This window comes from Bufo gargarizans, chromosome 10 (genome assembly GCF_014858855.1).
Source record: "Bufo gargarizans isolate SCDJY-AF-19 chromosome 10, ASM1485885v1, whole genome shotgun sequence".
In the NCBI taxonomy this organism is placed as follows: Eukaryota; Metazoa; Chordata; class Amphibia; order Anura; family Bufonidae; genus Bufo; species Bufo gargarizans.
The window spans coordinates 9,021,162-9,035,414 of record NC_058089.1 but is presented as its reverse complement, the minus strand read 5'-3'; the positions used below and the strand labels follow the sequence as shown (position 1 = coordinate 9,035,414).

Here is a 14,253-nt window from a genome sequence, read left to right as displayed (position 1 = left end):
TGCTCTGTTTCTCCTTGCAATGGGTGTGTGCTGGGAGAGATTAGCAGTGAGCTTTAATTGCTCAGCTGCTCTATTACTGTGTGCTAGTGTTTCTAATGGAGCGTCATGGACCTATCAGGTTCTGATCAAGGGACTCGGTGCTCTAATTGAAACCCCTTCCTGGCCATACACCATTGCCAATGATAGTCTATGACTAACTAGCTGTGTTCCTGGTTACTTGTTAGCATGCTTATTGGATTATTTGTTCCGCTGATCCTGGCTTGTCTTCTGAACACTCTCTGTCTCTTGTTTGGTACTGCGTTGTCCTTCTGGTTCAGATCTCGGCTTGTAGGCTGACCATCTCATTTGGTGCCGCATAGCTGTCTGGTTCTGACCCATTTATGCACGACTCTGGTATTGTGTTTGCACTTAAATAGCGTAGGGACCGTCAACCAGTTGCAGTTTAGCTATCTAGGGCTTGTACTGCAAGTAGGTAGAGAATGCGGCCTGGGTTTTAGCTTTAGGGTTCACTGTCCTCGTCTGTCCCTACCTACAGTCATAACAAGATGTGGCGACGTGAACTGTAAAATTCATGGGAAAGTCCCGGAAGGGGGGTATATATGTCCCAGGTTCCTCAACTGGCTGAGGTGGGTGAAATCCAGAATGTCGCTGACTTCAGTAAATATAGTTGTTGGAGCTATTTTATTTATTTTTTCAGGGCTGGATTTTACTTGGATTGGGATGGTAGGTTTCGGCAGCGGGACCTCCCAATCCACCCCTCTCCCCAAGTCCGGGGCAGATTTTCCCTAGCAGGAAGGGATCCCCAGGTGAGGCCTGCTCTAATCAGGCTGGGATAAAGCACCTCCCCCCCTTCTTGCAACTTAAGCAGGGAGGAATCACGACTTAAGATGGAAAAACGAATATGTAGCTCTATATTCAATATAGTGCTATATATTTGTTTTTTAGAATATTAGTCATTTTTTTCCCATCTGAAGTGAACACTGATATATATTAGTTTTTGACCCACGCCTGTATTCACTGCTTAATATTCGCATATTACGCGATAATTACCTTGCCGATTTTCGAGTAAAAAAAAAGAATGTAGAATATAACGAAATATTCGAATTCGCAAATATTCAACAAAATATTTGCGAAATATCACGAATTCGAATATGACCCCTGCTGCTCATCACTATGTGTGAACTGTGATGTATAGGTGAGTCAGAGAGACATATGTGTTTAGTTAGTGCCTAGACGGGCAGGTGTTTCTTTTGCTTTGTTTGTCCTGGTGTGTGAAGACTGTTAAATAAATGCACCATTTGGACTCTAAACCTGGTGTCCGTGAAGAAGTCTTTGAGTGCGACACCCTGAGAGAGAGAGAGCGATCGCTGACCAAGATTATAGCCGACTGCTGAGGGAGACCTGTTCTAACAAATAAGGATTGTCCAAAGTGAAGAACCCCTTTAAGCCAGCATAAACTTGTTGACAGTGAAGCTTTGGATTTCTCTATATTGTGAAAGTCTAACGATCCCCTTTATGCGATATCAAAAGATTAAGGGATTTTCAGCCTGGAGCTGTGGATGTGGGATTACAACATCAGGAAGGAACCATCCACTTTTTTACCGTATACGAAAAGATTAAAGGATTTTCTGCCATAAGATTTAACAACTGAATAGAACACTTTTCATCTGCCTTATTCACTGACATACAGGACACAAGTTACAATGTAACCTTGTATAGGGTGATAGCCAACAAAAGATAAATATACGCTGCAGAGTGTAAGTAAATCAATTAGTGTAATGCCTACAATACCCTGATAAAGTAGATCTGAGTTTGTCTATTGGCACAACTCATCATCATCTATCTATCTATAGTAGTGCTTGAAACTTTACCTAAAACTACATCAGATTTTCAAATAGTCCTAAAAGTAGATACATATAACCAAATCAAAGAAATGAGTCAAATTGTTGACATGGTCATTTATTTACGGAGGAAAATGATCCAATATCACATGTATGTAAGTGGCAAAAATATGTGAACCATTAGGATCAGCAGATAATTTGAGGGAGTAATTGGTCAGGTATTTTCAATCAATGGGATGACAGTCAGGTGTGAGGAGGTGACCTGTTTTAGTTGAAGAACAGGGATCTATCAAAGTCCAATCTTCACATGTTTGTGGAAGTATATCATGACAATAACCAAGGAGATTTCTGAGGACCTTAGAAGAAGAGTTGTTGATGCCTCATCCGGCTGGAAAAGGTAACAAAACCATCCATGAAGAGTTTGGACTCCACCAATCCAAATTGTGCACAAATGGAGGAAATTAAAGACCATTAATACCATCCCCAGGAGTAGGTTGACCAATAAAGGCCATGTCAAGAGCAAGGCATGTAATAGTCTGCAAGGACACAACAGGACCCAAGGTAGCCTCTAAACAACTCCAGGCCTTTTTCACCTTTGCTAATGTTAATGCTCATGAGTCCACTATCAGGAGGACACTGACCAATATTGGTGTGCATAGCAGGATTGCAAGGAAAATGCCAGTGCTCTCCAAAGAGAACATTGCTGCCCATCTGCAGTTTGCTAAATTTCACCCGGACAAGCTAGAAGGCTATTGGAACAATGTTCTGTGGACTGATAAAAAACCAAAATAGAACTTTTTGGTCTAAATCAGAAGTATGGGAAACATTTCATTCCAGCATAAAACCTCATTCCATCTGTGACGCATGGTAGTGCTAGTATCATGGTTTGAGTCTATTTTGTTGCAGCTGAGCCAGGATAGCTTGAGATCTTTGATGGAACAATGACTTGTGAATTTTGCCAGCAAATTATAAAGGAAAATGTCAGGACATATATCCGTGAGCTGATTCTCAAGAAAACGTGGGTCATGTAGCAAAACGACCCTGAGAGCACAATTCTATTCTATCTATTTATATTGCTTTTTTCCCCAATCCTCTATTTTTCTTTCTATTTGACTCTTTGTATTTATAGCCATGTCTGATTAAGTCGCTGTATATTAGTCTGTAATTTCTATAATTCCTATTCAGAGGTTGAAAGGGTTAAAGCTTTCCTGTTGAGCCATACACAATAATAATAACTGCCTTGGTAGATCATATCCCCGTGATTGCTCGCAGCTTCCAGGATTAGTGTTTAATCTTTGCTCCACTGTCTACATAGCGACTTGGTGCAGTGAGATTTAGCAAGCTCGAGATTCCTGTGCTGATGTCATAATAATTGGAAGTGGGATTTAAAAAGAAAAAAAACAGCGCCCACATCAAGGCCTCTTGTACGGCTCTGCTTCATTAACTTGACAAATTACATCTACAACTGAAATAATGTAACCCTCTGCCAAATCCAGGCCCATAGATAATGTATGCCACAGCCCATAAATCTGTATGGATTCTGCTCCCTGTGTTTTCTGGATCTTCCGCTTACAACAAATAGTTGGGGATTTTAATTAACAGGTTACAAGTCCCATGAGATTGTGAGAGAGGGCTCCGTGCAATACCCAGATTCACACATCTCCTATAGGAGCGGGCCAACCATTAAGTAATGAATGGTTCCGTCATAGTTTTAATTTCCAAACAATAAGGAGAGCAAAGCGCAGCACAGTGTAAAACCATAATGAGTATTGGAAGTAATATTGAAGGTGCCTGTATGCAGCTCTTTTCTCTATTGCTGGCATCCAAGCAAGTGGGACCAAACATCCTACAGTATATGTTCCAAAAATAATGAAGGTTAAGGCTGGGGCTGCACAGCAATCTTGGCCATGACAGATGTAGTGTGACTAAGGATCGCAGTATAGCAGTGCAGCCATAGAAAAGAATAGAAGTTGCCGCAACCCCAGAATCTCAAAAAAAGATTTTCTTGCAATCCTGGGGCCGCGATCAGAACCATTTCCAAGTCGCACTGCAACCCCATTCATTTCTTTGGCTGCACTGCTACACTACGATCCTTGGTCACGCAACGACTGTCACTTTCAAGATCACTGCTAAGAATGAATGAATCAACTTCGGATGAAACATCCTAAGCCGATTCGCATAAAAGTTTGTTAGCGTACTGTATGGAGCAGGAGCTCAGTACAGTATTAGAATGTATTGGCTCCGATGATCCGAAGTTATTACTTTGCAAAGTCTCGGGAGACTTTGGGTAATAACTTCAAAAATTAATTTCTACTGTAAAAAAAAACATTTTACCAAACTCAGTTTCGGAACGGAAGCGGTAAAAGGTTTTTTACAGTAGAAATACATTTTTGAAGTTCTTACCTGAAGTCTCGCAAGACTTTGCGAAGTAATAACCTTGGCTCAAAGAGTAAGAAAGGCTGATGTCCTAAATAGCCTGGATAAACAAGAGAGTATACGAGAGAATGCAAGATGGCAACGACAAAGCAGGCTAGAGTAACCGCCTCTGATCACACTCTAATTGGAGGGTTCCAGGCCTTTTTAGAATTTCACTTAGCCCTCCAAATCCAAACTTTGAACTTGTTCAACCTATTTTCTTTTTCACCATTGAAAAGTCTACATGTTATTTGTTCAAGACCTAGCAGAGATTTTGAACCTATAGAGAGAGGCAGATTATCGATGTCCTCAAGCTCTCTACTGGAAGCCAACAGTGCTTTTAAAAAATCTAGGTTTTTTTCAACATCCATACTGACCCCCCTTATTGATTATTTGAAATCTCTGTAGGTTCTGGTCTCCATGTCAGACAGGCACACCAAGCATCTCTTTCAGAAAGTACAAGCCAGAGTTTATCCCATGCAGAACTTATGTAGGTTCTTCCCAAGCTTAGGTTGATCCTATTTCCCAATTCTATAGCTCCATATTTCCACAAAGTTTCACATATTATTAAGACAGATACCAGTCGGATATTAAAAGTTGTTCACAGCTCTGAGGGATATGTGACTTTCACCGTGGTTATACGATGCCACTTTTCTAACAACTCATGTAATCAATTTTTTTACCTCCTTAGAGGTCCAGGAAAAACAACATCAAACTGTGATGCAGAAAATGACACAAGAACAAGGAACATTCTAATCCAACTCTGAGAAGTAGTTACATAGAACCCAGTCACAAAGTCCAATGACTTGGCTGACCTCAAACCCACTGAACATAACTGTATTTGAATGGAGCACCAACTGTACATAAGACCTCATCATCCAATTTTAGAGAGCAGCCTCACTGATGTGCTTCTGAATGGACATGACTTTGAATCCCAGCAGTCATGTTCCTCAATCTAAATGAAAAACTTTCAAGAAGAGTTAGGGAATATTTCCATATTTATATATATATATTTTGTGGAGGGTTGCATGCATTGGTCCATTTTTCTATTTGATACATACTATCATTTCTGTGGAATGTACAGATTCTGCTGCTACTTTGTATTATTTATGGAGCAGGTAAGATTTGTGTAGAGGAGACATTTCTAGCTGTTTACTCCCTTTTTAAGTTGTTGATGTGCTAATTGCAGCTCTTACGGTCTCTGTAGATCCCAGACTTGCCTGTACAGGGATCCATCTCCCAGCGGTACAATTATGACTTGTTACACGTCTCTGTATTCCAGGATATATAATTGTATTATTTATTCTACAGCTCTGCAATGTAACCGACTCCACAGAGGGCAGGTGGATATAGAGAGCCACTGGAGATCACTGGTTACAGGGACATGATCTCCCATGTGCATCACTCCCCCAGGACAAAAGGGTTAATCTCCAAAAAGAAAAGGGGTTTGACTTAGGCTAGGTTCGCACTAGCATTTACAGATCCGTCAGGCTGTTCCATTTGGGACCAGCCTGACGGATCTGTCACTGCCAGACACTATAATGGGGTCCAGCAGAAATCCGGTAAATATGCCAGACAAAGACTGCTGCAGCAAGAGGTTTTTGTTCAGCCAATTCCCAGCATTCTACGTCGTTGGAGCCTGCTAGAATGCTCTAATGGAAGTGGAAAAACAGGCCTTATAACTATTTTTTTTCTTAAAGAAATGGTAAAGAGATTTTTTTTTTAATTAGAAAAAGGGGCTGCTTTTTTCCCCCCAGAAACAACACCACTCTTGCTGGGTCTGGTATTGCAGCTTAATTCTATGCACTTCCAACACAGCAATACCATTCGACCGATAAAAAGAAAACGGCGCGGTTTCTGGAACAAAAAGCTTAACATTTTTCTTATAATTGCAAACATTGACACCCCTCTCATCTCTGTACAGACCGCGGTCCTTGCTGTTAAAGAGAGGGGCTGGGTTTGACCATGTGAAAAGTCAGAGGACTCTTTTTGTACTGTGGTAATGGTGCATCTCCCTGCCTCTCAATTGCAAAGATGTTGTTTCATGGAGAACATTAAAGAGGTTTTCCAAGATTTTGATACTGATGACCTATCCTCAGGATAAAATAAAGCAATTGTGACCAGCGTCTTCTCTTTTTGCAAGATTATTTCGATCAACACATCAGACAAGGCAACGTTTCGGTTTATGTCAAGCCTTTCTCAAGCATGGTTTGAGAAAGGCTCGACATAAAACTGAAATGTTGCCTTGTTTAATGTGTTGACCGAAATAAACTTGCAAAAAGAGAAGACGCTGGTCACAATTGCTTTGATTTCTACAGTTTGGAGCGGGAAGGAGCCTGACTACTGGTGACCGTGCATCGCTTCTATGAAGTGGGACATTAGTGCTGTCTTCCAATATACTTTTCTGCTATGCTCATCAGTATCTGATCGTGGGGGTCCGACACCCAGGACCCCCACCGATCAGATGCCCCACCACCTTCGCCCTGCTCACCAAGCACAGTGCCAGACATTGTAGAGTGGCTGTGCTTGGTATCGCAGCTCAGTCTTATTCACTTTTATGGGGTTGAGCACGATACAAGCATAGCCGCTATACAGTGTACGGTGCTGTGCTTGGTAAGCACGGAGAAGGCTGCGGCTCTCACAGGAGCGTCAACGCCTTCTCACACAGCTAATTGGTGGGGTTCTGGGGTGTTGGACCCCCACCGATCAGATACTGGTGACCTATCCTGAGTATAGTCCATCAGTATCAAAATCTTGGAAAACCCTTTAAGGCCAGTCTCAGAAGAGTAAGTTGACCGCGTAAACACGCTCTGTGTGGGAGCACGATATCCCCTGTAATGATTTATACTGAGGGAATTATGTGCGTACAATTCATTACAGCTGATGTTGGGCAGGGACACGCAGCAATATAAATCCTTATATGTGGTACAGAAGCAGAGTTCAGGCTGGGATATCATGCTTCCAGCAGTCAACTCACTCATCTGAGACTGGCCCAAAGGGAGTTGACCCTTTTTTTTCCCAAAAACAGCACAACGCCTGGCCATCAGCTGGGGCTGGTATTGTAGCTTAGTTCCATTGAAGTAAATGGACCTGAATTGCAATATCTCAGACAACCTGTGGACAGGTGGGGCACCGATTCTGGAAGCAAGCAGCCATTTTATCTAATCCTAGATAATCTCTTTTAGGCACTGGGGCATCATAGAAAGAGGTCCTCCTGCTATTAGCTAGAGCCAAGAGCTGCTGCAAACAGCTACTATGGGAGACCTATTCGTCTGGCCATGATAGGCTATGTGATAGCATAAATGTGGTCATTGTTTCAGACCCTTTTGTATAAAGATATGTTCACATGTAGCAGATTTGTTACAGATTATTTTTTTTTTCACAGATTTGCCACGTGAATGTACCCTCAATATGTCTCAGACATCACAAATAATGACATGTTTACTAGAACTATTACTGACAAGCTTGCACTCCGTGTTTGGTGCCTTTACTAATATAGATGAATCACTAAATATGGCGTCCATGCTGCTCCCCCTCCACTTAGGTCTATGTAGGATCGATGCTGATCCCCTGCCCTGTGTCTCACATCCTCCTGCAGCCATTTACTGGGCCAGTGCACACAGCGCTATTATTTCACCTCACTGGCTATGTAGGTTACATGTTTCTATGTAACTGAACCTGTCTGGAGCAGATTGACAGAAAAGGCTGCCTACTAAGTGTGACGTTATATAACCACCTCCTAACAGGTGGCACCATAAACATCTGTGCCGTGGACAGGCCAAAAAAATGTAGATCTAGATAAAAACAATACTATAAATTCTATGCTTTAATTCAATGAGTACCTGCAGATCTATCTATCTATCTCATATCTATCTCATATCTATCTATATCTAGGTACAGGATAAGTAATGTATGTACACAGTGACACCACCAGCAGAATAGTGAGTGCAGCTCTGGAGTATAATACAGGATGTAACTCAGGATCAGTATAGGATAAGTAATGTATGTACACAGTGACTCCAGAGCTGCACTCACTATTCTGCTGGTGGAGTCACTGTGTACATACATTACTTATCCTATACTCCTGAGTTACATCCTGTATTTTACTCCAGAGCTGCACTCACTATTCTGCTGGTGGAGTATAATACAGAATGTAACTCATGATCAGTACAGGATAAGTAATATATGTACACAGTGACTGCACCAGCAGAATAGTGAGTGCAGCTCTGGAGTATAATACAGGATGTAATGAAGGATCAGTCTAGGATAAGTAATGTATGTACACAGTGACTCCACCATGTAACTCAGGATCAGTACAGGATAAGTAATGTATGTACACAGTGACTGCACCAGCAGAATAGTGAGTGCAGCTCTGGAGTATAATACAGGATAAGTAATGTATGTACACAGTGACTGCACCAGCAGAATAGTGAGTGCAGCTCCGGAGTATAATACAGGATGTAACTCAGGATCAGTACAGGATAAGTAATGTATGTACACAGTGACTGCACCAGCAGAATAGTGAGTGCAGCTCTGGAGTATAATACAGGATGTAACTCAGGATCAGTGCAGGATAAGTAATGTATGTACACAGTGACTCCACCAGCAGAATAGTGAGTGCAGCTCTGGAGTATAATACAGGGTGTAACTCAGGATCAGTACAGGATAAGTAATGTATGTACACAGTGACTGCACCAGCAGAATAGTGAGTGCAGCACTGGAGTATAATACAGGATGTAACTCAGGATCAGTGCAGGATAAGTAATGTATGTACACAGTGACTCCACCAGCAGAATAGTGAGTGCAGCTCTGGAGTATAATACAGGGTGTAACTCAGGATCAGTACAGGATAAGTAATGTATGTACACAGTGACTGCACCAGCAGAATAGTGAGTGCAGCTCTGGAGTATAATACAGGATGTAACTCAGGATCAGTGCAGGATAAGTAATGTATGTACACAGTGACTCCACCAGCAGAATAGTGAGTGCAGCTCTGGAGTATAATACAGGGTGTAACTCAGGATCAGTACAGGATAAGTAATGTATGTACACAGTGACTGCACCAGCAGAATAGTGAGTGCAGCACTGGAGTATAATACAGGATGTAACTTAGGATCAGTACAGGATAAGTACTGTATGTACACAGTGACTGCACCAGCAGAATAGTGAGTGCAGCTCTGGAGTATAATACAGGATGTAACTCAGGATCAGTACAGGATAAGTAATGTATGTACACAGTGACTGCACCAGCAGAATAGTGAGTGCAGCTCTGGAGTATAATACAGGATGTAACTCGGGATCAGTACAGGATAAGTAATGTATGTACACAGTGACTGCACCAGCAGAATAGTGAGTGCAGCTCTGGAGTATAATATAAGATGTAACTCGGGATCAGTACAGGATAAGTAATGTATGTACACAGTGACTGCACCAGCAGAATAGTGAGTGCAGCTCAGGAGTATAATACTGGATGTAACTCGGGATCACTAAAAGACTCTTAACAATGTGACTCTTTAAGTAAAGTATATATAATTACTTGGATGAAAATATTTCTTCATACTATATATATATATATATAATTTTTGCCAAATAGCTGTAAATCTTCACGTAGAGGATGTAATTTATGAAAAAAAGGTATGACTCATTTAAAAAAATATCTCAGCAAGAAAACTTTCACCCATGATGCACCTCTAGTACAACTAACTTACAAGACAGCGGCCAATGACGCTGGTGCCTGTGTCCTGACACCCACACATTCCCGGGGGTCAGTGAGAGATCGATGTCTGTCGGCTCCTCACAGCACCCTCCTGACCATCTCTGACTACTCTGTACTGCATGGGCGCCAACTGAACTCCCGAGGTTTCGTTAAAAAAGCAGCTTCTACTCGGGGTCTAAATTTAGAGGCTTTTTCTAAGCAATAATCTGGTGCCAGCGGAGCCGTGCATCATTTATATTAGTCATAGGAGAAATGTGGATTGTTACTATATTCAGTAAGTGTTGGGCCTAAGTGTTCTGAGCTGCAAATGGCAAATATTCTCCAGAACAATATAATCATAGATTACATGTTGACAGCTGCAATTAAAAGCTCTGAAGGTTGAGCCTGAAGGCTGTGTCTGATGTAGATGGAATATAGTGCCTCTATATAAGGAGGATGCAGGTCATTTTACATACACTACCATATTTTCTGCAAAAATGTTTACTTTTCTTTTTTCTGTTACATTCCAGTTTATTTTATTTGAAGGCAAAACATGTGGTGCTTCCTGTAAACCATAAGCAATCAGGCCTGTTACTGTTGATGGCTTAATTTTAATTCTAACTATAGCTCGTGCAGATAATATATCCTACAGTGCTGCCCTTGATCTCACAGATTAAAACCGTGAAGATTTAGCAGTTTGGGAAAATTCCAGTAACTCAGAATATTTGATAATCTGGCACCTTGGTAGTTCTGTGCTTTCCAGATAATCAGCGTTTTATTGTGATAAATGGAATCCCTTGAGGGCCCTATAAGTATTGCGGTATACGTGGAGGCAGTGCCAGAATATTGTCTATAGGCTTCATGTGGTTAATAGCGATCTTTTGGGTGAAAACACTGCAATAAATCCTGGACTCTATACTTTCAGAAAACCTCTCCGGCGCACAACATGAAGGAGGAGAATTTCCTTCGGCGCAGATTTTCCTTGTGTCCAGCCGCCATTACTCCTCAGAAGGTCGACAATAACAAGCTGGGGCGAAACTTGTCGCTTGGAGCTGATAATGATATGAACGCGCTTAATACAGGTGAGTATTGTGCTGTTACCAGGGCGCTCTAGTAATAATGCGTCCTCCAGATAGAAGGATTCATTAGTCTACAAGAGCAATGTAGAAGACAACCAACAAAGTTTATTATTATTAATTATGGATCCTAAAGGGGTTATCCAATGATTAGTGTAAAAAATGAAAATCTGATATCATATAGTACAAGACAGTCTAACAAACGTACAACCAACCCTGTATCTCACATGGATCCAAAGAGCTCCCCATTCATTACTCCAATTGCTCTGTTAGATTTATTTCAAGCTGTCCGCTTAGGGGGCATGTCCTTTCCACTGCAGCTGGTGGCAGATGAAGGATGAAACTACTGAGCATGCGCTTCCATCTCAGTGATGGTGTTGAGCGCGAATATTCGAAAAGCGAATTTTTATCGCAGATATCGGCACTTCGAGAATTCGCTAATATTTCGAATATAGTGCTATATATTCGTAATGACGAATATATATATATATATATATATATATATATATATATATATATGTTATTATTTTTAACACAGTACACATCAGGTGATCATCCCTCCCCTTCTTCTAGCTTGTGGGCCAATGAGAAGGCTTTGTCACAGCTTAGCAACATCCCTAGCAACCAATAGAAAAGTTGCCAACCCCTTACTATATAAGAACCTCCCCAGCAGCTATTTTCTAAAGTTTATTGCAGTTCGAGACAGCAGTGTCATTGCTGTGCTCTGTGCTTTGTTGTATTACATTAGACCAGGCATGCTCAACCTGTGGCCCTCCAGCTGTTGTGAAAACTACAACTCCCACAATGCCCTGCTGTAGGCTGTTCGGGCATGCTGGGTGTTGTAGTTTTGCAACAGCTGGAGGGCCACAGGTTGAGCATGCCTGCATTAGAGAGTTAACTTATATATATGTAATTCAGATAGTTAGGGGGAGATAGTCAGTGTAGGTTAGATTGATCTATAGTGTAGCTGATAGGTTCTGCGGTCCATACATACATGCTACAGACATAGCGCTGTGATGTCACAAGTTGCACGTATTGCGCAAAAATATACGCATCATTAATTGCCGACAATTGGCAAGCGCAAATATATTGGAGCACTCTATCTGCATATAAAGCTATTCTAATGTTCTGCCGTGCCGACCATTTTCTCCAGTCTCAGGAAACGTATACCAGCTTGAAAAATGTAGCATAAGTGACCCACGGCGTTATTTAGCGCGCATTATGTGAATAATACATTGCCGATTTTCGCAATCAAGAATATAATCTCGAATTTGCGAATATATGACGAATATTATACAAAATATTCGCGAAATATCGAGAATTTGAATATTGTCCCTGCCGCTCATCACTACTCAGTGAGCAGGAGAGAGAAATAGAAAAAGAGGAAACGGCTGGCGCTATACAGAAAGATTTCAGTACATAACTCAGTGCGTATCTAAAATTTTCAGTTACAAAAGCATTCAGATCCAGGTGCTGGTTTGAAAAAATGTCGTTTATTTTTAATGAGATAACCCCTTTAATGTGTTAATACTGGTGTGAGGTTCATGTTCTTTTATTGCTCCTCTGCAGGAAAAGATACAGAACATAACAGTCTACCAATTGTGAGGGATGAAGCTCCGCTGAGTCCAAATGCTGCTAGTAAGGTACCAGATATGTCTTATGATTAATGTATATGCTTGACTTATCCACAGGAGGCCTCCAGATATAGTCAATATGCACCTAAGGAACCCTGTGTCTCATAACTCAGTGCCTCTTGTTTTCGAGAGAGTTTATTATTTTTATACAAGTTAGGAACCTAGGCAAGGTTAGGAGTCCGGAAGCTCTTTTCTTGACACCCTCCTATCTCGAGTACCTCCTTTCAATCACATATAATGCCAGAAATACACACACAGTATTTTCTGCTACATGAATTTCAACTTTATAAGACTTATAAGTGTCCACACCTAAATTGATAAATCGATAGCTTTGACATGATGATAATCCCACTGGATCCCGAAGGATATGTAGTACCCAGCTGGGCAAGTGTTCAGTCCCAAATGGGTTAAAAAAAATCATAGAAGCCATCCATGGGACACAACTAAATTCAAAGTGGCAAACATTGACTCCCTAGTATATTGCTCCTTTCCCCCTGTGTTCAAAAGATTTAGGGGGTTATTTACGAATAATGGGGGAATTTATCAGGAGGGAAATATTTGAAGTCAGTTTTGCTTGAGTCTGCGATGTGCTTTATGCCACATTTATCAAATGTCACATGTAGTTTGCTAAATCTGTCTTATCCTTAAACCTACCACTTTTGTCCAGTTTTCCTTCTCAACCCTCTTCTTGAAGTGAGGCTGCGACTTAAATAAAAAAAAAAAAAAAGTCTCCATGTTAAATCTGGAGTGAAAATCCTTACCATAGCTAACCACACTCACATAATAAAACTGGAGGGGGTAGTGTAGAAATGCAAAAAGACCTATTTTGCGACTCTTTGATGCCAGAAATCTGGAATGTTAAATCAGGATCATTGTGTTTTGCTTAAGATAAAGCCACAAGACCCCTTTTTGTGATTTATTTTTATTTTTTAAACTACACAAAATTATGTCGCACGGACGGTTTTACATGGTGGTGGGAACCAAGTAGGGGTTACGGCTCAGGCAAAGGTACGATCAGTTCTGCCTGAAAACAGGTGTAAAAAAGTAGTAAAAAACCACTCCTGTCAGGGGATTTTTAAAGAGGGCTTCCAGTTTAGAGGGAGGCTGCATTTCTTCTGGTGGCATGGCACCTCTCATAACTGGAGATTTACCTTTAGAATAGGGATCTACAGCTGTCGGATATAATAAATATACATTCACTTTGTACTGCACCTCCGCTTTCCGGCGTTGTCTCTCCAGAAATTAATATGATGTCACGTGACCACACCGACCATTTTCCGCTGTGAAAGATTTCTCCAAAAGATATGCATTGAAAGTGTGAGATGAGATTTGGTGACAGACGTCTATTGAGTTTATTATTTTTATATTTTAAAGGGTTTTATAAGAATAGTAGGAAGATGTCTGCTTTTTTCCTCCATAAACTGTGCCACTCATTGGCCGGATCTGGTTTTGCAGCTCCGTGTCATTCAAGAGACTAGCAGACACAACCCAAGGGTATTGCTACAAAAAAACAGACCCCATCCATCCCACCTCACACAGCCCTTTTAAGCCCACGGAAGCCTAGTGTATAAAATGTGTGATCGTTTTTCCTT

At 41.2% G+C, this 14,253-nt stretch overlaps 1 protein-coding gene across 1 annotated transcript in view; it reads left to right on the top strand.

Moving 5' to 3' along the window:
* Window positions 1–14,253, top strand: part of OSBPL5 (oxysterol binding protein like 5) — an 85,548-nt gene that overhangs the window by 13,941 nt on the left and 57,354 nt on the right. The window contains exons 2-3 of the mRNA XM_044269644.1: window positions 10,877–11,033; window positions 12,597–12,670. Coding sequence (XP_044125579.1) covers window positions 10,898–11,033; window positions 12,597–12,670 — 210 coding nt within the window. The 5' untranslated portion in view covers window positions 10,877–10,897. The remainder of the gene's footprint in view (window positions 1–10,876; window positions 11,034–12,596; window positions 12,671–14,253) is intronic.